Source organism: Struthio camelus, chromosome 1 (assembly GCF_040807025.1).
Source record: "Struthio camelus isolate bStrCam1 chromosome 1, bStrCam1.hap1, whole genome shotgun sequence".
NCBI classification, from domain to species: Eukaryota; Metazoa; Chordata; class Aves; order Struthioniformes; family Struthionidae; genus Struthio; species Struthio camelus.
This window is the reverse complement of record NC_090942.1, coordinates 84,477,353-84,501,761: the sequence shown is the minus strand read 5'-3', so window position 1 is coordinate 84,501,761 and position 24,409 is coordinate 84,477,353. Positions and strand designations below refer to the sequence as shown.

Below are 24,409 nucleotides of genomic sequence, written 5' to 3'. Positions count from 1 at the left end.
AGATCCTCATAGGCAAGCTCAGGAAGTGTGGCCTAGATGAGTAGACAGTGAGGGGGATTGAGAACTGGCTGAATGGCCGAGCTCAGAGGGTTATGATCAGCGGCGCAGAGTCAAGTCGGAGGCCTGTAGCTAGCGGTGTCCCCCAGGGATCAATAGTGGGTCCAATCCTGTTCAGGATTTATTCCTCAGTGACCTGGAGGAAGGGACAGAGTGCACCCTCAGCAAGTTGGCTGCCGATACTAAACTGGGGGGAGTGGCTGACACACCAGAAGACCGTGCTGCCATTCAGAGGGACCTCAACAGAGCTGGGCGGAGAGGAACCTCCTGAAGTTCAACAAAGGCAAGTGCAGGGTCCTGCCCCTAGGGAGAAATAATCCCATGCACCAGCACAAGCTGGGAGCTGACCTGCTGGAAAGCAGCTCTGCCAAGAAGGACCTGGGAGTCCTGGCGGACAACAAGTTGACCATGGGCCAGCAGTGTGCCCTTGTGGTCAGGAAGGCCAATGGTCTCCTGGGGTGCATGAGGAAGAGTGTTGCCAAGCAGGTCGAGGGAGGTGATCCTGCCCCTCTCCTCAGCCCTGGGGAGGCCTCACCTGGAGTGTTGTTCTGGGCTCCCCAATACAAGAAAGACATGGAGCTCCTGGAGTGAGTCTAGCAAAGGGCTACTAAGATGACAAAGGGTCTGAAGCATCTGTCATATGAGGAAAGGTTGAGGGAGCTGGGCCTGTTCAGCCTGGAGAAGAGAAGACTGAGGGGGGGAGCTGATGAATGTGTGTATCTGAAGGAAGGGTGTCAAGAAGATGGGGCCAGACTCTTCTCCGTGGTGTGCAGTGACAGGACAAGAGGCAATGGGCACAAACTGAACCACAGGAAGTTCCATCTGAACCTGAGGAAAAACTTCTTTCCTGTGAGGGTGAGTGAGCACTGGAGCAGGTTGCCCAGAGAGGTGGTGGAGTCTCCTTCGCTGGAGATATTCAAAACCCGTCTGGACATGATCCTGGGAAATATGCTCTAGAGGTCCCTGCTGGAGCAGGGGGGTTGGACTGGATGATCTCCAGAGGTCCCTTCCGACCTCAACCATTCTGTGATTCTGTGATCATCTCGTGAGATGCCACAGCAAAATTCTGCTGCCACCGCAACAGAGATTTTTCTGGTGTTTTGGTCTCCCTCCAGATGCAGATTCACAAAACCTTTCACTAGCACTGACTCCTCAGATACAATCTCAATGAGTTAGTGGAGAGCACTAATGATCCTCTGTAGATCCTTTGCATATCTCAGATCATGCCCAGAATACTACAGTTTAAAGATAGTAACAGAGTTTAGATTTGAACTTTACCTGGATTACTTTCACCTCAGAGAGGCAAACATACATGTAAAGCACTAAACAGATGTCTGAATGCTGTCAAAATTACTTCAAATAAGACATTCAGGGACTTATATTAATAATAAGGCATAGTATCTTATCTAATTAATATATCATACAATACTTATAAAATATGAATATTCATACTGAAGATGGTCACAACGGTTTAAATTACTAATATTACCTTTAGAATTATTATATATGTTACATAATAATTGAAAGAGATTCTGGCCTTTTACTAAGTAAGAGGTGTGTCTTGCCCCATCTAACCAGGCAAGACATGAAGAAGAGTACTGAATAATACTGATAGCCCATAACAGAAGATATAAAAACTGAAGAGGATTTGGTATCAAGACACCCAGTATGGACGTTCAACAAAGATTAAACAAACAACTAAGGAAGTGACTGGTGGAAGCCTTAGTTCAGATGAAGTGTCCTGGAAAATGAATTGTCAAACTTTTTGATGTGCTGGTGACAGCAGATGTCTCATGGCAAAGCAGACACGTGTGATCAGCATCTCGCAAACTGCTATTTCCGTCTAATTCTGACATTTTTGAAAATGCAGTGAATTCTCCCATAACTAAATGCCGATAGACAAAGTGGGAATCTAGGCAGCTTTGTCGTGGATCCCAAGGAATCTAAAAAGCTGTCCAAAAATCACAGTTATGCCAGGCAGAATATAAAGGGATTTTAAGGTGCACTGCTATTATTGATTTGTGGTGGAACAAGTACTTATTCCATTAACATTCTAATAGGAATATTCTAATACTTTATTAGCTTGTGAAAATGAACATGCAATCTATTCATCCTTATCCTTTGCATCACAGAAGGATAGCAGCTTAGGCAATGAAAGAGAATTAAAGCCAACTCATGATTTGTTTCTGCTTTTTTTTTTTTAATTATGAGTTCTTAAAGCCAGATTCAAACCTAATGAAATCAATGGAAGAACCCTCCTGACATCAGTTGGCCTGAATCAGGCCTTCAGTATAGCAATATCTGGGTCTCAAATGTGGCAAAAGAGAATTTCTAAATCTTAGTTTTGACTGAAAGGGTTTTTTTAGTACATTTTCCAGTGTTCTATAGTTTAATAAAGCTTGGGTTTGGAAAGAAAATGTCCAGTTTTCCTTGGTAGTGTTCCTTTAAACTGAGTATAATGCAGATTTTGCTATGTCACCAATATAATTTAAATTCAAAGCGCTAGAACTAAAATGAAGTCAGTTAGTTTAGACTTACATCCATTTAACTGATACCAAAGCGGGCCTACAAATCTCTCTTTTTTCAAAACTTCTGTTTGAGTCCTGATTTATCTAGATCAATAAATCTTTTTGAATGTATATATCATGAGATTGATTTCACAGTCATATGGCTGTATTGGTCCCTCTGCTAGGTCCAGAAGTGACTGGTATGAGAGATACTGTAATAATAACATCTATTCCACTCACTAAATAATTGCTCTTTTCATACGTATAACAATAATTTTCCTATATATAGACAAGCAACTGAAACATTGTTCTTCACAGTTGGTCATGTAACTCAGGAGCTACCTTGAATACTTATTCTAATTCATCACTTACCAAAGATAACTGAGGGAATTGTGCCTCACTGGATGGTTTTTGTACTGCTTTTCTTTTGCATACTGAATGGCACACATCTTAAAAATTTCTATCTTTTTGAAGGAATATTGAGAGAGAGATCCAGTAACAATATATAAATGGAATACAGTAAGTAAAACACCATAAAAGCAATGTACTTATATTATATAGGCAGGAATTGCATCAAATTCCTCATTCTGGTAGGCAGGCATCTAGGTGCAATTGTACTGCATGGGATTTTCTTACTGTAAGCACTATTCTTCCTCCACTCCATCTCTGACTTCTGTAGTATGGACTTTGGTGAGGCATAATATGATGAATATAATAATTACATTACTAAAGAAAATTTACAAAAAATTGTGTGGTGAATTAATGCAGATAAATCAATCCACATGTATGTAATAAATGACATTTGTTTTCTGCCCAGATTTGGGGTTCCTTGAGGAGTTTTTAATTAATCAATCTTTTCTGGTTAATGCTTTGATATATTATTTGACTGGAGTTATCAGCCAGGTATCAGGAACAACTTTTGTGCTGATAATGAAACTAAACACTACTAGGAAGGGACTGGCCCAAAAATATAGTCTCATGTGAAGCTGACATCAGCTTTCATAGCAAACAGGAAGGTAGAAAAGGAGGAAGGAGGAGTGATCACAGCAAAACAATTAAGCACTATATGCTAAGAGACAATCATAGGCTTTTATAGCCAAATGGCAGAGGTTTTTAGTAGGTAACCTGGGAAAAATGTTGGAAGCAGGGAAGATTTAAGAATAAAGATCACAGCTGAACTGTTCAGTGTTGAAAATATGAATGTAAAATGCAGGTAGAAAATATGAATGTAAAATGCAGGTAGAAACGTGATCTCTTCCTGACCTTATTATGACTCCGAAACTGAGGAAAACCAAGTCAGTCAAAAAAATAGAAAGATATAGTTTTTCTAGGCAGTTGCATCATGGCTGCAATGAACTGTTTAATACAAAAAGTCTATGGCAAACATAATCTGAATGAGCAGAGAAGTGGAGGAACAGACTTCAGCTCTTCAAATGAGCTATCTAATTATTATTAAAATTACAGAACACACACACACATACATAAATATATGTATGTAGATATATATATATACTTTTATATAAATATACATATAAGGGAAAAAACCAGCAACAAGTCTATTTCTTTCTAACTATTTGAGTTAGTCTGATGACTCTCTCCAAACCTTACTTCACTTACATCCCTAGTCCATCACAATTGCAATTACATGGCTCCTACTAAAAAAAAAGATAGCCTTACCCATACATTTTTATTATGAATAAAAATAGATGTCATGATTAGGTGGATTCATATATTCCGAAGCGTACACAGTTCAGGAGAGAATATAAACACTATTATCACTTATCATTGTTTATCATAAAGTTCCTGAGGTTAATGAAGAAATAGCACACAAAGCTGACAAATGAGGAGAATCAGACTTTGTATATACAACCCTATAAATTAGAAATGGAAAAAAATATTCCCACACAGACCATATTTTTTCTTTAAATGATGATTTTAAAAGTAGATATCAGTCCCACATTCATTCAGTATATTCAATGACATATCTATATCTTACTGATTTAAATGCTCACAGGAATTTCTGCAGCACTCCATAATTACAGCTCCTTTTTAGGTAGCCTAAATTCAGTCTGCTCTTAGTTGATATATCCCATCTGCCTTTGCTTTGTGGCCACACCTGAACCTTCCTACAAAAGGCCATTTTTCTGCCCAACACTGGTTGCACAAGCCATCATAAGGGCAGATGGACTGTGTGAGGGCAGCCAGGCAAGGCACAGAGTGCTAAGGCTCATCTGCCTGGCAGGCAAATGAACTCAGGAATGTCCACTGAAGGCTCTTTTTTTTTCAAACACACCAGCTGGCCTGCCTCTTCAAAGTGTGCAGGCTGGCAGTGGCTTCATGATTATTTCTGCCCAGCCATGTGAACACAGACAAGGAGAACACCTTTTACAAGGTATTTCAGTTCTACCTAAAACCATTAGAGCTAGATATTACTAATATTGTTACGATCAATCTGCTAGGTTTTCATATATGCAGACACATAGCCTTAGCCTACATTATGTCCTGCAGAAAATTAATGCCTTTTGTGTAAGATATGATTAAATCTAATCAATGCTGAGAGGGTCAAGCACAAGTAGAATTTCATAAACCTGTCATTCTGATTTCCTCTTACATTTAAATTCCTGAAAATGTTATGTCAGATGTTATGCCCATAATCAAGCAAACTATACACTGGAGGCAGTGAATATAATTATTTTTGGTAGACTTTCTATGGATGAAGTTCTAATATTTTACAATATTTCAAAAACAACTTGAAAGTTTTCAGAATATAAGCATTTCTTTTGGAGCTTTTCAGCTTATGAAACTACTTGTAAAATTCATCCTGAAATTTTAAATGGTAGTCTGGGAAAACACAAATGATTACCAAAACTGCAGTTTTAAAATCTGGAATCTTATGATCAAACACAACTAGGTATGATCACTACAAAGGGGAAAAAGGGCAAGAAAAATGCTTGCAAGTCATCAGACAACTATCCTTAAAGGCATTTTAACTATGCTGCTTGGAGACTGGTATAGGAACTAAGAAACTCTGCACCTTAAACTAATCTAATTCTATCTTCTTGCTACGTTTGATACTAAAGTAATCTTCAGTGTTGAAAGCCCTTGTGTCACTCTTGCCATAACTCTATGGCAAAAAAAAGAAAGTGAAACAAAGACATATTTAATATTCAACCAAATTTAATCTATTTGACACCTATTGCCAGGCCACCTTCTTCTATGAGTTTCAAACTTGTTTGCAGGTTTGAAAAGAAAACAGCCACAATCAGCATTTTCAGCTACTCGCATCTACGCACCATACTAGAGTATGGGACAGTGGATGGATTTAGCATCAACCAGCTGCTCCAGGAGTCCACAACAGAACTGCTGGCTCTCAAAAAATGCAACGTGACCACCTGAGGTGTTTAGACTACCAGCTTCGGCAGTGGTACCTGTCACGCGTCCTCTGTATGCTCTGGTGGCAGGAAGTGATGAAGAGGACACCCGAAAAGGCAACTCTATCATTATCTTAGCTCCTTCTTAAACAGAGATAATACTCCCAAACCAGCAGAAATTACCCACCTTGTTAAAAAATTGTGACCAAGTGCAAAACATCATAGTTAAAATTAAAAGTCTTTATATGCTAAGTAGAGAGGGCATAATAGTGCCTTGCTGTAAGTTCTGTCTAGGATGTCCCCCGAAGATTGACCCAGAATTGCTCCATTTAGTGACTTCTGCTGCGATTTTCCAAGATCAGTAGGAAATAAACTATTTTTAAAAATAAAAATTGACAATATTAGTTATGACTGAGCATTAGCCTCAAAGGACCTGACCTAAAGCCTCCTGAAATCAAGACTGACTACAATTCAGTTGACTTTGAAGCACGATTAAAGAGATTTCAGAGAGGTATGAGGACCTTGTGGTTGAAATCAAGTTGTTACTGTTAAGAGCAACTTTCCTTAGCTGAGCTGGTTGAAATTCATTGTATACATTCTGAGAGGATAAAATATAGGTAATATTTGGTATATATCTCTCACCTTCCACCTCTTTTCCTAATGGGATGTGTTATCACATTCAGAAACCGCATGTATTCAACACTGCTGTTGTCTGTTTTCCTCTCCGATGAGTTTAATTGTAATACCTTTTTAAAATGTTACTTTTTCAAACATTAAATTATTATCTATAATTAGTAACAGCAGTCTGGATATGTCTAGACTGAAAACAATTGAGAGCAGCAAGATGTTTCTTCACGTGTATTAAGACAAAGACTTCAGCAGGAGATAGAGAGGCTGGAAGAGGACTTGATGGAAGAGCACTTTCATGATCTTTTTAAATGAGCACTGTTGCTAAAAGAGGATGGAGGGCAGTGTGCTTCTGCCTTTGCTATTTATTCTTAATCCTCAGCTGTCCCCTCTTTTGTGCCAGCACAAATGTTCATGAAGTCATACAACAAATTGGATCAAAAACTAGTTCAGGTTAAAATTAACCCAGGGCTGGGGGTGGGGGGAAAGCTCAGCTTAGTTTTAACATGCATCAGTTCCTTTCCAATTTACCTTACAGTGGCAGAAATGTTCAGTGTGGGTAAGATAAGTGGCTGGGGTTAGAGAGGACCTGAGTGCCTTTTTCAGTAGCTGCCTTGTCGCGTTTATGGAGCAAGCATCTCTATTGTGCTTAGCCACTGTCTTTACTACCTGACATTTAAATTGGGAGCACAGAAACAGCTCAACTAGGTTTGGCCTCTCTTGCTGGGAGCTTTAAAAGTAGAATAATTAACTGTCCCCACCTCTAAGAGCTTACAGTCTCAAAGGCAGCCACATCAGGTGAGCAAAAAAGAGGAAAGACAGATACTGTTTTGTAGCTTGTGAATAATTCTTTGCCATGAATTTGTGTCAGCCTAAAAACTTTATTTTAACCTCTTTTAAAACTGAGTTTTTTAAAATATTGAAATATGATGACTCCATAATTATATTGGGAGGAAGGTAAACCCTTATCTCCACCCTCTGTAGAGCTATGAAATCCAACATATGTTAACTGAGTCAATGTTGACAGTCCTCATTCTTATTTAATTTTGAAATTACAGTTTGAAATACAGCATGTTACTGATAGGCGCCACACAGGCAAGCGTGGGACTCAGGATGGTGCAGCCCGTAGAAGAGGGGTTTACTCTGGGGTGCTCCCCAAGAGTTTAGGAACCCCGGGTGCACCACGGCCAGAGCCACCACACTGTGGGGTTGCGGTAGCCCCATGAGTGCAGAGCACGAGTGCAGAGCAAACCTAGTCAGCAAAGGAGAAGTGACACCACAGACTCACACTGTAAGCATCTAGGTACCTTGGAATTTCGTAGTGATAGCTGTTGAACGTGCGTACTGATAGCTGCTGAATGTGTGCACTGATAACTGTTAAACATGCAACTGTTAAACACGCGCATGGATAGCTGCTGAATGTACTGATAAGCATTCTGTTGACCATCCTGTTGGCATCCATACTGTTATCACCTGAGGCCATCTGTTCCATTGTCCAGCTATGGTCTGGCACTGATTAATGAACTAAGCCCGGGAAGGATAAAAGAGAGTAAGCCACATACCTCTGTGTGGACTCGGACTCATCGTCAGCTGGCCTGCGGACCCGACAACCCACCCATCAGCGGGGACGCCCCTGATGCCAACTGCCAGAGAGAACCTGAATCCTCTTGGCGCAGCTCGAGCGTGGTGAGAATAATCCGGGGAAAACTATACCGGAGGGGTGGCCCATAAGGACGAGGAAAGGGCGAGAGTGGTCATTATATCGTGCATCCAAGAGCAGTCATTGTACTGTGCTTCCGTGGCTTAACCATAGAGCTCTGGTATGTGTAGTCTGTTCTGTTTTTAATTCTTCAATATACTTCTTAGCTTTGTTATACTTGCAGATTGTCTGCTGTTAATGGTTTATTGTCCAGTGTCCATCATATGTGTAGAACCGCTTAGATCTAATAAATTCTTACATCTGACAAAAGATGATCTCTCGAGTTCAGCGCAACTAACCCCGGAATCCGAAAGAATCCCGGACGCCCCTCTAGTGGTGCGTTACAGTTACATATAACAGAAACTTGCTTAGCCTCTAGTTTCTTATGTCCTATTCCTTTTACATTCCATAAAGCATAGATATTCTGTAGGAAGATCCCACACAAGCATTAATATTTCCAGCAGCCAGTTCATTAGATCACTGATTTTCCCTGGTAGCATTTGAATAACAGATAAAAATCAGTGTCAGAACCCTGACCACAATTAACAAAATAATTGTGAACACTCAGGTAGAGATTATTTTCACTGAAATTAACTAACAGGATTGAATAATTCAGTAGGACTTGAATGGTCCAACAAAAGTTAAAATTACAAGTTGCATCTGAAATTAAGCACACTATCATAAAATCATTTATGAATTCAACATTAACAACTTACGATTGAGAATGAATTGACAGTATCAAAAATACTGTCATTACTCAAGAGAGTTCAAACAAGAGAAAAGCAGCTATTCTGCACTCTCAGGATTTTAGACATCTGTGAAACTATCGATGTATGGGAGTTGTCTCTAAAGCCAAATTTGACTGGAACATACATTTAATACAAATAAGATATCATTTTGAATCTTAGTCTCACCTCCATTGCACTGCCACCTCCACAGATCTTTCAGCTGCTCATTCCCCCATTTTCATTGCCAATTAACGAAAAAAAAAAAAAAGAGTACTTTCCCCAAGTTGCATATGGGTCATCTACCTCTATGCTTTTGGTATTCCAGCAAAACATACAATAATCCAAGACATGCCACCATGCAGCACAACATGACTTGCTTACCAGCGTAGGCTAAAATATATAAATGATTGTGTAGAACAATTTTATTTTTCTTTTTAATCTATTTTTATGCAACTTTGAGTCAGAAAAATCAATCTGGGAGGAGAAAAGAGGACTATTTGAGAATTAGAATTAAAAAAAAATTTCCATTATTATTATCACATTTTGTTTTCACACAGAGAACTGACACTATTAGCAGTTCCCCCAGTCGATAGACTTCTGGGTCTCTTTCAGTCATCAGGGAGACAGATCAATATGCCTTTGAAATCTTTGGGTAAACTTAAAATTCAAAGAAGTAATACACAGACAACAACAGTAGGAGGTGGTCAAGATTACATTGGCTGTGTCACAGAAGTTTTTCATCCTTTAATATTCTGGGTATATAACATCAGCTACTCCTTATGTCTGAGCAGGTTGTGAAATGCAATGCACTAAAGAACAAGTCTTCTGAAAGTCCTACTAAAGGAGAATCTGGCGAGAAGCACCTTCTTACCATGGCAATCAAACATGTGAAGAGGACTGAGCAATCCAAGCTAGGATACGGTCTACTCTGCCACCTTGGGCATCCTGGTCGATTCCATCTCCTTAGAGAGAGCTATATCTTAGGGCACAGGAAGTTAGATTTTCCTGCACTACTTCAAGTACAAAGTTTATAATTAGCACAGGCCTCTGTGAGAAGAGCCCAGAGAATGAAGGAGGATTTGGATGATTACTATGTAGTCTAGCCCTGTACAATAGCTGCCAACTGTTTCCTAATTTTAATATAGTGAAATACTATGGCATTCTGAATTATTGACAAGTTAAATCTATGCCTCCAACTTCTGTGACCTGCACAGTTCTCTTACCTTTGGTTGTGCTGGGTGCATTCTTTTTCCTGACTTCACTATGTTGGGCAAGCTGACAGATCTGTTCATTCTTACATTTTCAGGCTTGTAGGTAATTTTATTCCTATGAAATAGAGACCGAGAAACTCTATCAACTGGGCCACCCTCACAAGTTACATCAATATTATTTTCCCCAGTCAGCAATGAAACTTATTACACTTGAGGAAAATGATATCAAACATCCTGGAAAAGAATTATATATTGAAGCTAATCAACCAAGTAAAATAATGCACGAAATACCTACTCTTACATAATTCATCTATGAAAGAGTATTAGTAGACTAAAAATTGTATTCTTGATAAGATGATTAATGCTTATTAAATTTCTATTTGTTCTTCTGTTCTGGATATTTGGGAGCAAAAACATAGATAGTTGGAAAATGTAACCATGGAATACCTTCTGGATGTTTTTTTCTTTTTCCTCAGCTAAGCATATTAAGCATTTAAAGCTACAATATACATTAGGGCACATATACTGCAATGTAATCTTTTATTTATTAGATGGTAATTGCCTGTTTCATAGAACACATAGAACACACTGTTCAAAGGGTCATTGACATTAAATACAGGAAAGATTTATAAGATCACTCTCAAATCAGTGCATTTTCTACAGGAATTAGAGTGGAATACCACTTTTCTACCACTTTTCTTAGTCTTGATGATTTGGATAACTAGACATTGGGCTGCTGAAAATTATAAGGCACTAGTCACTGCTAATGCAAGTATAGTATATACATCGGAATGTCTTCATCCTTATTTTGCCTTCTGCCAAAGTACTAAATATAGCAGACAATTCTATAGCAGACCTGAAGACAGTTAACTACCCAAGGGACTACCACCTAATATACTCACCATCCATTTTTGTCTTTTTTTCTGAGCTTCTTTGTAGCATCTTATTTCCATTTACAATCTCTAGTGTTCACATATACCATCCAACTCTGACAGGAGCACACTGCAAATAAAAGATAACCACGCATCCCTCCCTTGCTGGAGTAATAACAGTATACTGCCCTCTAGTGTTGATCTTTGTATATCGGTGCGAACATCTGTATTCTAAGAAACGTGTACCTAACTTTTTAAGATTCTGCTGAGACAGGTTTTTTCAGAAACATATTGTAACCTTTATCTGATTATAATGCTTAAGAATCCTTCAACTTAATTAATGCTGAAAAATTAACAGAATTAAAGTAAAATTTATATAGATTTAAGATGGCTACTGGAAGTAAAGAACCATTCGACAGCCAAATAAGATCTCTCATCTGTTCGAGGAGAGAAACAGGTAGATGATCTGTCCTCTTTGGATGTACTTCATAAAGTGCCCTATCTCTAAGCAGATAAATATCATCTGTCTTTCATGTTTGATCAGTTCTACTGTTTCATCCTTCAGATGACTTCTTTGTTCTTCAGAAGGAGAAGTTTTGATGATACCATTAAGTTTGACTGCCTTGACCCCAAGGTCTAAGATTATGAAAAACGATTTGGTTAAAGTAGAGGAACTGAAATGCCTAAGTATTAAATAGATAGAGATAACCTTAAATATACTACAGAATATGTAGATCCTGTCTTTTATACACAATGCCAACTGGTCAAATTAAGTCCTTTCCTGCTCTTACTCAGTTAACTCTGGGAAAAACTTATCTTTACCTTTTTAGAAATGAGAGTCATATTAAACAGCAATTAAAAAAAAATTACAAAAAGAAAATGACGTTTTATATTTTCAATATCCCATTAACTAAAAGCATGGGAACAATGCTCAATGTCTTTGTTTTAAACTTACACAAGCATACTGAATATTGGGTGTGTGAGGACTGGAAAGATTCAGCACAGCAGAGACAGACTTAATTCAGATAAGATCTGTTTTTTCACATCTTTTGAACTTCTCAAGAAAATGATGTCACACAAGTGGAAAAAGATCTACACTTGTCTGAAACCTTGGGACAAACTCTTTAAAACGCAAAGTGCAGTTTTCTGCACAGAAGATCAAAGGAAGTGGTAACGTTGGTTTTGCATCTTTGTGGTTTGCACTGATATGTTAATAGTCTGTTGGCAAAGAAAGTTGAGACAATAAAACTGATCAAACATGATAGACATGATATTTATCTGCTTATAGACAGGGCAGCATGTAAAGTACATCTAAAACACCTGTCCAAAATTTCAGTGGACTTTAGGAAAGAGTAGGCTACGGAATTGCTGTGCAGTTTAATGATGCAGCTGACAAGCTTGGCAGTTTTGTTCCTTTTACAAAAATAATCAGAAAAGGCTTGTTTCTCTTATTATATTACGCAGCTCTGAGAAAGTAGTAAACTATACCTTCAATATTTAGCTACTGGAAAGATACAGCATTTCACATTAACAGAGTATCTGAAAAAAATAGCCAATACAGACCAGGGAAATGAGGGCTGGGTTTCAGATCCTTTGAATCGTATGCAGAATTACAAACAAGCTGAGAGCTTCTGAATCAAAACTAAAATTAGTTTTCTCAGAAATAACAAAAGTAGAAATACTGGTCTTTGCCTTATCATGATAACATGACTTTGTATGTATCCAGAGCAAATAGACAACCAGTCTGCTACCTAAAAATCAGTGAAGTCAACAAAGGAATGCTTTGCAATGACATGGGTCACAGATGATGCTAGCACCACAGGTATTTGAGCACAGTGGACAGTTATATTTAGTGGTGGCTAATTATTTTTCATATTTCATTGAGATATGATACATACCATCCTCTACACATGCCCATTTCTGCAAGATGTTTCTAAGGAAATGAAAATAATTGCTCACCACAGAAATTCCGGTCAGTTAAGTTGCATTAATTTTTTAGCTGCAAAATTTTTATGTTCTCATATGCTGCCTCCCAGGCATGTTACCAGAAAGAGGACAGAGAAACACAAAGGAAAAAATCAGACTGACAAAACTATACTAAGACAATATTTATTCTCAGGCTGATTAAGCTACTGAACAAATAGTAAAGTATACTCGCATTCCCTTACAGCCCTGAGTCTGTTAATAACATTTTGAGAAAGAGGAGAAATTACATTGCACAGAGAAATGAAAGCAATATGACAACACATCAACACTAGACTTTCACTAAAACTCCAGCTCAAGGAAGTCTGAAGAGATCACCTTGTAGCTGAAGATGTTGCAAAGTGTAACAAGTCTACAGGATAAATGAAAAACTCATTATCTCATTACCACTACTGAAAAAAGCCTTCTAACAGTGTACTCTGCCAGACTGAAGATCTGGACTAAATTATCCTGGGAAGCTGGAGAACCTCCGCCCCTCTAAGAGAGATTTAGACAAGCAAGTAACTGATGCTGTCAAGCTGAGGATGAACTACATGACTGCTCAGAATCTTTTCCACATTTATTTTCTCATATCAGTTTCTGTAACAAATTCTTAGATATCTTTTGTCAAAATTGGACATATAAAAAATTAAATGTAGGGCTGAATCTGAGCATAAAAGTAAAGCTTAAACAAATTATTTTTAAAAACTTACAAGTAGAAAAAAATTTTTTTATAAAAAATATCTGTAATAATAAACATTATTATAATTATTATTATTATTATATTATATTATTATATTATATAAATATTTTTTTATAAACATAAAATATCTGTAATAATAAACATTAGCTTTTATCATAAAAGATCACTCACACTTTACATAATCTACTCCACTAATTTACAATTCATAAATCACTACAATCAATCAATCATTTATCCCCAGCTCCCTCAATTGTAATTGTATAGATGATTTTTTATTTTTAACGTTTTTATCTCTGTGCATAGACAAAATCAGAATGAAGACAAAAATCATACAGTATTCATAAAACATTGACAAAACTCAATTTTAAGGAAGACTGTTCTTCCAAGTGAAAACCTCTTTATCCATCTCTCTCCTTTTATCCACTGTAATATTCCAACACCACAGAAATAATCATCTGCGAACATGCTATCTCAGCTGTTCTGAGCACCACAGATGAACTCAAATTTAGTGCAGAATCTAGGCTTCATATATACAGTAAGGATTTCTTTAGCACTTTCTGTTCTCATCAATGACCAAAACTCCCACAGAAAATAAATGTAAGTTTTCTGTGGATTATGAATGTAGTCTAGAGCTTTCGAGCGTGGATAAGTCAGGAAAAATGAATGAGAGCTGGACCCAAAAGCTTGTTTTCATTCTAATGCTGGAGTTTCCAGATACCCATGTCTGCTGCAAGCCCATTCAACATCTTCTAAAACCTTTGGTTCTTCCAAATCAGGAAGCCTCAGTCCTGCTATTGCTTTTTATTATTCTTTAAATAGTACTCTGTATTTATTATTAAGAATATGAAATTCAACATTTAGTCCTTATTAAAAGGTATTACTAAAACAGCTAAGAGCTGCTGAGTCAAAGCATCGTTAATCCCCAATCTATCATTCATAAATCTTAATGCGAAAAGACATCTTCCATGAACTGTCCAGCGAATCACCATTTTCTAAGATGGAGTCTATGGGACTTGTGTAGCACCAAGAACGAGGAGAGGCAGTGGGTGTACCCAAACACATAGATTCATTCCTCCAATCAGCACTAACCTTAGGTTTTGTTTTGTGGGTTTCCATGGGTTTTGCTTGTCTGGTGATGTCCTCTTTTTTTGTGGCATTATGACTACTCTCAAAGGGAGTATCAAGTGAGAGATGCACTGATGACATAGAAGAACATCTGCTGCTACAGGAATATTCAAAGAAATTTCACATTGCTATGTCCCTAAGATTTTGCCATTTTCAGTCTGTTTTTTCTTAAGCTTGCCTAGGATGAAGCCTATATTTTAGTCTTGGAGCACAGTGTCTTCAGGCCAGTGGAATTTTGCAGATTATTTCTGTGATGCAGCCATATTCTCTATGACAAATCTGCATTCTTACAGTCATAGCAACCAAACTGAACTGAAATGCACAAGGAGCTTTAAACTAAGTTACAGTGGATTCCATCTCTAAAAATAAGGTAGCCAGAGTTGCAATCAGCTGCTGAAAAACCTCTCTGCTGTTCTGAAGCAAGAGGTGATCTTTAGATCATACAGGGTATCTACTCAAGACAGTCATGACTTTAAAGGAGTTGTAGCTTTATGCTTAAAGAGAAAATAATTTATGTTTGTGGACTAACCATGTCTAAAACCAGGATTTCAATCTCATGATGCAGTAACTACTATTTCAGCACTTTATAAAATTCAGTAATTACGTATGGTGTTTTGGTCTTCACCAAAGACCAAGGAATACAATGCAAAAACCTCACGGACTGAGCCTGACTTAAGGGTATTGACTTCCAGTAGAAGTATTGACATGCAAAAATATTTGCAGGACTTTAGCCAAAGCTTAGAAATGATTTTCAAAATTAATAGCAACAACTACCATGATTAATTAGACTTTTATTTTACTTTTTTTTCAAAAATACACTCTAAATAGCATTCATATACATATATATATATATATATATATATCTAAAATACAATAAAATCAATAAAATCGAAGTATAAGCTATGCGAACATTAACTAATTTTGAAAAAAAATGGAGAGAAAATTTCCAGAAGGGTGGAAAATGATGACTTAACTTTTTCAAGAAGTATTTTTTAAACTGTGACCTTCACTTATGTTAAGAATCCATCTCAGATATTAAATTCCATAATCGACACAGTGCTGTCTACACTATACTAAGGCCAAGAGTCTAGGTAGCAGAGAGCTAAAATTATCACAACTCCTATCTCTGAGTATAATCCATCAAAAAGCTGGTGACCCAGAGGTCACCTTGATTAAATAATTATTCAAGAGCACTTAAGGATGCCTAACATTTTTCAGAATAAAAACTAAAATACAGTTTCATCAGACATGTACATAAATGACCATCCCACAAACTGATAATGCCATGAAGCTTTCACTGCCCACTGGTTTCCACCCTCCATTTATAAGCAAAACATTTCCCAAAGTCTTTCCAAATATAGTTCTTCAAGAAGCATCTTGTCACTGACCACTCAACTGCTGGCAGCACTTGGATGCAGGGGTTTGACTCTTGCTAGTCTAGAGAGGCCAAGTCTAAGACACTGAGTAGGTGACTTAACCGGAACATATTTCACTGAGTTATTACTGCTTCCTGATGTAGCTGAAAATAATTTTTAAAAAGAATAAGGTGTAAGAAATACAGATAAAAAAAAAAACCACGCAAATGTTGTCTTTTTATAGCTTTCATAGGAGAACAAAAAAGTTTTCTAAAGACATTGCAAAAGGGTCTGAACAACATACCACAGAAGCACATTAAAATCAGCATACTCGCAGGTAATCTATTTTGCAGCCAATACAGCAGATATAGCACACAGTATTAAGCAACCAGCAACACACCGGAGTGATACCTATACATAGTGCTGGACAACAACAGAACAACCAAAATGCAGTCTGCTGTGCATTTTCAGGCACTCCATACAGAATCAGACAAGGGAACACAATGTCAAGTGAGAAAAAAGGCTTAAGAGTAAGGAGGCAAACAGAAAAGAAATGTTTGCAGAAAAGGAGGGTAAATAGGAAGGAAAACTTAAAAAGAAAAAGGAGTCAGCATCAGCATGTTTAAGCACCAAAATATATATATATATTTTATATATTTTTCTAATATTATTTGTTTAGAATAGATAACCATGCACCATGCACTACAGAGAGAAAAAGCTATCTAGAGAAATGGCCACGAGACATCAAAATCTCTTGATTAAGGTTTGATCCACGCTCTGAAAAATATTTTATTATCCTTCCCACATATAGAAGTTAAGGATGCTGGAAAAGAAAAAGAAGTTCAGAGATAACTTCTAAGGTGAGAAGAATATCTTGCGTTATAAGAGGGTAGTAATTGTTCTAAAATACTGTTTATTTGTTTCTTTGTTTTTAGGAGAGCTTTCTAAAAACTGGAGTCAACCAAGGTATCTGTGTGCAGTTAGTCTTGCATATACCTGGTGGTATCCACTTAGGTTTCTTGTCTGTTACAGGACTTGATGTGCACAAAGGTCTTCCCACTGGTTCTGAAGGACTGGACGTGTTCTTTTGTGTTGGCTCAGATTTTCGTTCTGTTATCCATGAAGCAGAAACTGCAGGTAATACTTAGTTGGAAAATAAGAGGGAACATAGAAAATACACTCTTTAACAGAAAAATCATCATATTGCACAACAGTACAGCACAACCTCTCTGAACTAAGTGAAATGAAAGCGTATGTTACTAGTGTCACATCTTCAAACCAACAATTTATATTTAAACAGTCAATTCTGTTACACCCTGATATTTCAGTCCTGGTTTGAAAATAAGCACTGCAACAAATTTTTATCAACGACATGCCAGGTATTAAACTGCTAAGAAGGAAGAATCTTCTCTCAGCTTCACAAAGCAAATCATTTCTTATCATAACTAAAACTAAATTTAAACTAAGTTACAGACCGCAAACCCAGGCCTAAAATTAAAACACATTATCCAGTCAGACACAAGATTAACAACAGCATGCATATTTAAAATTTTTCACAAATGATTAGTAGCACTAGCATTGTTTGGTTCTCCTAGTTTTCAAAATTCATTAATGGAACTGCAAGAATAGGCCCTGAGATTATAACAACTGTTTTTTTAAAATCCTCAAATCACTCATTGTTATTTAACCTTTTCATAGTGCAAACTTACCTGTAGTACTAACTCTGGATTTGGGACTTCTCTTTTCTCTTTCAGCTTGCATCTTTTGTTTAGTTTCCTTTTTATTTCCCTTGGTTTTCTTCTTTTTCATAGTAAAGTCTTCATCATCATCTTCACTGTAAACTGAATCTTCTGATCCCTCACCTATAGCAAAGAAAAGGGGTCTCAAGCTTCACATCTCCTTACAGGTAATATAACTTAATATTACTCTAGTGTTTTCTAATAACATTCTGAACACAAAGAACCAGGATATCTTAAAGATACAGTCTAATAAATTTACACACATTTATTCACTGCACTGGGAAAGAAATGACTGCCATAAAAAAATCTCTATTTATGGATTTCTCTCTCAGTGTTTCAGTAACTCAACACCCAGATATAAACTGCATACAATAATGCATTTAACAGTTTACTTAGCAATCAAAAATATTCTACCAGTGTGATATGAAAAAGTTAAAATCATTTGGCAGGACTTCTGATTTTTACATATTCTTAGTCATGAATATTTACAGTGGAAAAACTGTAAAGATTTTAAAGTTTTTAATTAAAAAAAAAGACATTAGCAAATCCTAAAAATTATTTTCTATCAATGGGAATATCTGGATTATCCCCAGATATTTTCTTTCACTGACAATTTAAATTTAGAAATATTTTCCAATAAGTCTTGCAGTAAGATACAAAAGAATGACTAGAGACACATGACAGAGAAATCTTTATCATACTCTCTAGGCATTCAATAATAGGCTGCTGCCAGAAGCAGAATATGAGGCTAGACTGACCTCCAATTTGATGCAGTAGGGTTTTCCAAGTGTTGAGAACTAGAGGAAGGAGAGAAGGGAGGCTACTTAGCTCTCCAGTAAGTTTAGAAAACTTACTGAAAGTCCTAACACCGGACACTTCTCTAGAGTCATTGTTTTGATGCAAACCCAGACTATACCTGGAAAAATGAGCAGAGGCTTTTTCAGGAGGCAAAAAACATTTCTCCTGGACAAAGGTAGAAAAAAATTCTTTCTGATATAGCGCAGCAAACAACAGAGAAGTAGTATTATTTTTGCCAAGTTCAGAAATTGTATAAATAATTGACTATTATTGACTAAAAAATGACTATTTAAGCATTTCAGTCTAGATTTATCGCAGGATGCAACTGAGACACCACTAGTAATAACACTTCAGTAAGGGGGAAGGGAAGATATAGTAGAATCAATATAAAACTCACTGAAAACATAACTTGAATGTAATTAATCACATTCAAAGCACATCAAAGGAGAGGGTTTTTATAGAAGAAAACTTACTGAGCACAGACTCTGTCTCAGAGTCAGTAACATGCTCTCTGTCATCACTTTCAATGGTCACTAACTTCTGTTGTGACAGAGCTTTAGCTGCCGCAGTCCTTTGCCCATGGCGACTTGTAGGTATATTGTCATCTATAACCTGATTAAGACCTGGAAGACAAGAGCTGGTTAAGTACCTGCATACTTAAAAAGAAGCAGGTATTTAAGTCTTGGGGTCCAGTATTTATTTTAGTTATTCATTTTAGTTAGTTAGTTACTTATCTTAGTTCATTATAAAGGATATTATTATCTGCATTTTTTTCATGTGACTCTCATTTTACTCTTTTAACTGCCCTAAACTGTACTTTCTACTAGCAAAAGTTAGCAATATTTATCTGTAATGAAACTAACAAAAGGACAGAAGACCAAAAATAAAATCATAAATACGAAAAAAATTCTGAGTGCAGAGCAAATATTTTGGCAACATTTACTTGATCCATGAACGCTTAGACATTATGGACCCATTAAGGAGTTGAGGATGTTTATCCTTAGCTTGTTGATGAAGTAAATAAAAACATCATCTTAAAACAACATAAGTCTATTACTTTTTCTAATTAACAATTGCAAAGCAATGGTTTTCCAATTTTAAGGCTAGAAATAAAGTTTTAATCAAAACAATGAATGCATTCTTCAAAGCTAAGCACAACTTAAAATAAAGATTTCTTCCATATAAATGAAAATAGAAATTGTTGGAAACAAAGAAGAGAAAAGTATATTTAAATGCAAATTAAAACACTTTTTTCGAAAAGAGAGGGTATGAAAACAACTTACCTAAAAGTTCACTGTCTACACTGCAGTTGGAAAAAAGGGGTCTCCCACGCACATTTTCTGATTTGCCATTCTTATCTGTTTTAAGACCCAAACAAAAGTAAAAAAGAACAAAAAAGTTAGTATTTTAAAGCTATCTCCATTATAAAAAGTCAAGATATTAAGAAATGAAAATAGTTAGTATTTTTAGCTATTTTAAACCAAACTATATATTTGGCAAATCTTATGCAAGAGTTATTTTTCTCACAGGAAAACCACAAACAGAAGATACATCTAGAAATTCTTATTTCCTAATCATGACACATTAAAAAAATACATGACTTTCGATCTTTTTTATTGTAAAATAAATTAGGTCAGGTCCAAATTCACTACATATAAACAAAGGCTGTATAACTCCTTATTAACAGTAAGAAAGTTTAACTACTGAGCACTAATACAGTTAAAATGAAAAGTCTTTGGGAAAACATTTTACTTATATTTTCCCCCTTCTTCATAATTTGGAAGTAAAAGTTCAATTATAACAAAAAATTAACCACAACTTTTCATTGCTGCAGAGGTTAAATCAAGAAAAATCCTTTAGTACGCAAAGCACACAATATGACAATCCAAGTCTAATGTAAATGATGTTGAACTCTCTAAAGTTTAAATGTATCATACAAAATTGAATCCTCTAAACCTCCACTCCTGCTTAAATTTAATGGAAGACTTACAGTTACTTAAATGGGTACCAAAAATCAGGTTCTATGAAAGAAATCTATCATTTACCAGAAACCTTTAACCACCTAAGTGTTTAATATTTGAAATAAAAGTCTGGTGGGAATTCCTGAATAACATAATAAACATCATTCAGTACACTACATGTTTTGGAAAGACTGAAGTGCATCTCTTAGAGGATAAAAAAAATATTTAAAAATTCTTTAATAAACGGATTTAATTTTAAATAAATAAATACATTTATTTAAATTAAATTCATATAAAGTTCTTATTCACATTTCCAAAGCATAGGAAGTGACTGCTAGAAAGGCAACTATGAATTATAATAAATTGCATTATATGAGCATGGAGAAGCTTAGGAAAGGAAATGCTGACATGCTTTGAACTGTAAAATAACCTTGTTCTTCTGAATTTTGCACCTCAAGGACATTTGCAGATGTTTCTTTGACAGACATTGCTAAAGCAACTTCCAAATCTCTTTGATAAAGTTTGTCATCCAAGGATATCCTGAAAAAGTAAACATGCTACATAATAAAACCATGAAACAAGTGCTACAGAGCTATTTCTGACTCACTAAACCTTAAATTCAAATGCTTGTACAAAAAATTAATATGTAATATGTACTTTACAACATATCACACTATAAATTACTTACTGGAAAGTCTTAGACATTCAAAGTACACACTAATATTTAAAGCATACCATGTTGAGAAGTACTATGATTATGAAGCACTGTATACATATTAACTAATAACAGGTACTACAAAAGGAAAATATTTTTACATTTGCTTGAAATACTGTAGTGAAATGGAATATTTATACAAAATATTACCAACCAAATAATAAGACTATTACATTTTTTCATTTACATTGACTTCATATTTTCTATCAAACTTTAAATATGTTCTTTTTTAATCAGACATATTTGTCTTTATCTTTCTCAGTTTGGAATCCTAAGGAGACTTGAAATAATTCAGAATTACTGATATTGTTTTGTACTGTAGAAACATCAAGACATGATCAGAAATCAGCTTTCGTAATTTAGATTACAAACCTGCTTCTGTACATATGGAGGCAGTTTTCTGGAGCTTTTTTGGAGCTGTAAAAGCTCTTCTACATAAAAGATACTCACTACTGCATTCAGGCAAGTTTTCTTGACTCTGGGTGTAATTACAGTATCTTTGATTCACAAGTGCAACAATAAATCTGAAATTGTTATCACACTAACATGTTAGTTCTTTATTCTTGGCTGTTTAAAACTCTAGGAAAAAAAGGAAAAAACAAATATTGCTGTTGAAATCCAGCTTTCTACTTCACACACAGTTAACCACATCTCCGCATCTCCCACCTTTTACTGGGTATCTCCTTTTGTGATGCAGTCAATTGTGTGTGTGGCTTTTTCTGTTTCTCTTTTTTCTCCTTCTTTGGTTCCTTGAACTGTGTTCTAGATTTTTTTCTTAAAGGTGCAGCTATACATGCAAAATCTTCATCTGTTGAAGAAACAGTAACAAGCTTTAACTAGCTTTCTCCTATAATATTCTTTCATATGGCAAAAAGAAGTCATTCAAATTAATTTCATCATACACTGAGAATATGCCAGATAACTGTACCCACACAGACCAATTTCAAATTAATTGTGCTTTCAAAGAAGCCAAGTATAACTATAATGTTTTTAAAGGTATTTTAAATGAAAACTTAACATCATCTATTTTGTATGTGCTTTTAACAGGTGATTATTTCGATTTTTATTACCAATATGGCAACAAAGCTTCAATCTCGGATGTTTTACCAGATTTCCAATAACTAGAAGTTCACCTTTTGATACATTGAACAATAATCATTTTAAATAGTAATCACTGTCAATAATTAAGAGTTTTTGATATTTTGGAAATTGTTCCTCTTAATGACTCTCACTCTGAAAAAAAAAGTAGATTGCTCTCCTTTTCTTACTATTCTCATATTTCTTGCCAAATACAATGTATTCCTCTAGTTTTCGGGGAACATAGAAGGCATGAGAACTGCCTTTCTTCTGATTGAAAACACTGCAGATCACAGTGCAAAATAGGGAAAAACAAATTTCAGTGCTCTCTAAATGATGCAGAACCCTATATACGATCCCCAACGCTTCTAAAAAAAGCATCTAACCAATACTTTAAGAAAAAAAACAGACTAGACTTTTTAATATTAAAAGTGGTCACTCATAAACTAGGAGAAGTTGTGCATCATGTTTAAACTCCTGCAACGATGATGCTGGGTTATCCACATGACTTACAAGGGACCTTCAACATTATTGACTTCCACCCACTTCAAACTATTCCCTTGATCCTGCAAACAGTGCAGGAAAAAAACCATGAAAATAACCAAATTCAATAGGGAAAATATGTGACATGGAGAGGCCTTAGAGACAAAGGAGGGCCCTAATGAAAACAAATTGCCTGCAGTCTATTTTTTGTTTCACTAAAACTCAAAATTTGACCACTATGTCCTTACATGCCCCAAACCCATCATGATACAGAGCTATGGGAGAAACATTACATCCATGTACAGATGATTCAAAATTCCTCTATACTCTGGGTTACAGTCCTGTGAACTGATCATCAGGAAGACATAGAACAAGCAATTATCTCTGAGAACTGAGGCAGCGAAAGAAATAATTTTTCCTGCTATAACAAGACACAGGTGTATTCACATACTGTCCTTACACTCTGGCTTACAGTTATCATATCCTTCTTGAATTAAAGTTTTTAATAATCTTCCCAGATTACTTCTAACGAAAACCATGACAGCCTTGTCATTGAATTAATTCATTAAAAAGAAAGACCATCTGCCAATATGTTCAGTGGTTGCATCAGTGTTTGGCTTTTTTGGTATGTATAATAACAGACCACTTACCGTCATTATTCAAATCCCCAAACTGTGAATAATCAACAATTTTCTTGTTCCTGTGGCAAAAACATACATCATTAGTCATCTCAGATTCAGAATCCTGACTTGCCAACACTCGATTTTGCGTAAATTATGAGGAAAAAAAGGAGGGAAAAAAAACCCCAGTTTATGCTCTAAGGGATGCATAATTATTCTACTAAAACGTGTTTTCCACACAGCTTTTACGTTGTTTGCTATTTTGCACTGCCATTAGTCCGGGTGTTGCTAGGGCTTCAAGAGGCACAGGCCAGTCCCTCAGAGGGGGACTAAGGGCGGGCCCCGGAGCACCCCCCCACCCCGCCCCGCTGCTCTTGGCGGGACACGGACGTGTCGGCTCCTCGACCCAGGGCTGCTGCTTCCTCGAGGTATCGAGGCAGAGACCCAAGGCTCAGAGCCGACGCGGGGACGAGGGCCGCGTTCAGGTGGCAGGGGAACTCCGCAGCCCCATCCCCAAGTCCTGCTGCCTCTGACGGCGCCCAACGGACCGCCGGGCGGCAACGGCCGCCGGGCGCGCGCCGCAGCCTTTCGAGGAAAAGCCTCTCGGCGCCGCCGGGCTCCTGCGCGATCCCCACCGCCCCATCCGCGCTGCGCCCGGCCGCCGCACGCACCTCCTCACCGGCCGCGCCATCCCCGCTCCACTCTGCGCGGCGCGGCGGCCTCGCGCCTCCCTCAGGCAGGGCCGGAGCGCCGCGCCCGACGGTGACACCGCTCCCCTTCCCCTCCCCTTCCCCCCCCC

General features: G+C 36.9%; 1 protein-coding gene across 1 annotated transcript; it reads right to left on the bottom strand.

Annotated features, from left to right (window-relative positions):
* Nucleotides 1–13,167: 13,167 nt before the first annotated feature.
* RAD51AP1 (RAD51 associated protein 1) lies at nt 13,168–24,406 on the bottom strand. The gene is made up of 9 exons (XM_068954216.1): nt 24,282–24,406; nt 23,641–23,690; nt 22,097–22,238; nt 21,146–21,255; nt 20,038–20,112; nt 19,228–19,377; nt 17,927–18,079; nt 17,214–17,360; nt 13,168–16,381 (listed from the first exon to the last, which is right to left on the bottom strand). The coding sequence occupies exons 1-9, from the start codon at nt 24,299–24,301 to the stop codon at nt 16,254–16,256; spliced, it is 975 nt and encodes a 324-aa protein (XP_068810317.1). The 5' UTR covers nt 24,302–24,406; the 3' UTR covers nt 13,168–16,253.
* Nucleotides 24,407–24,409: the final 3 nt, after the last annotated feature.

Excerpts from the sequence above, each read along its gene's own strand:
- RAD51AP1 (XM_068954216.1), bottom strand. The coding sequence starts at position 24,301 with ATGGCGCGGCCGGTGAGGAG. Across the intron at positions 22,239-23,640 it reads TGGGGATTTGAATAATGACG|ATGAAGATTTTGCATGTATA; the intron begins GTAAGTGGTCTG and ends TTTCTTCAACAG. Across the intron at positions 17,361-17,926 it reads ATCCAGAGTTAGTACTACAG|TATTACCTGCAGTTTCTGCT; the intron begins GTAAGTTTGCAC and ends TTTCCAACTAAG.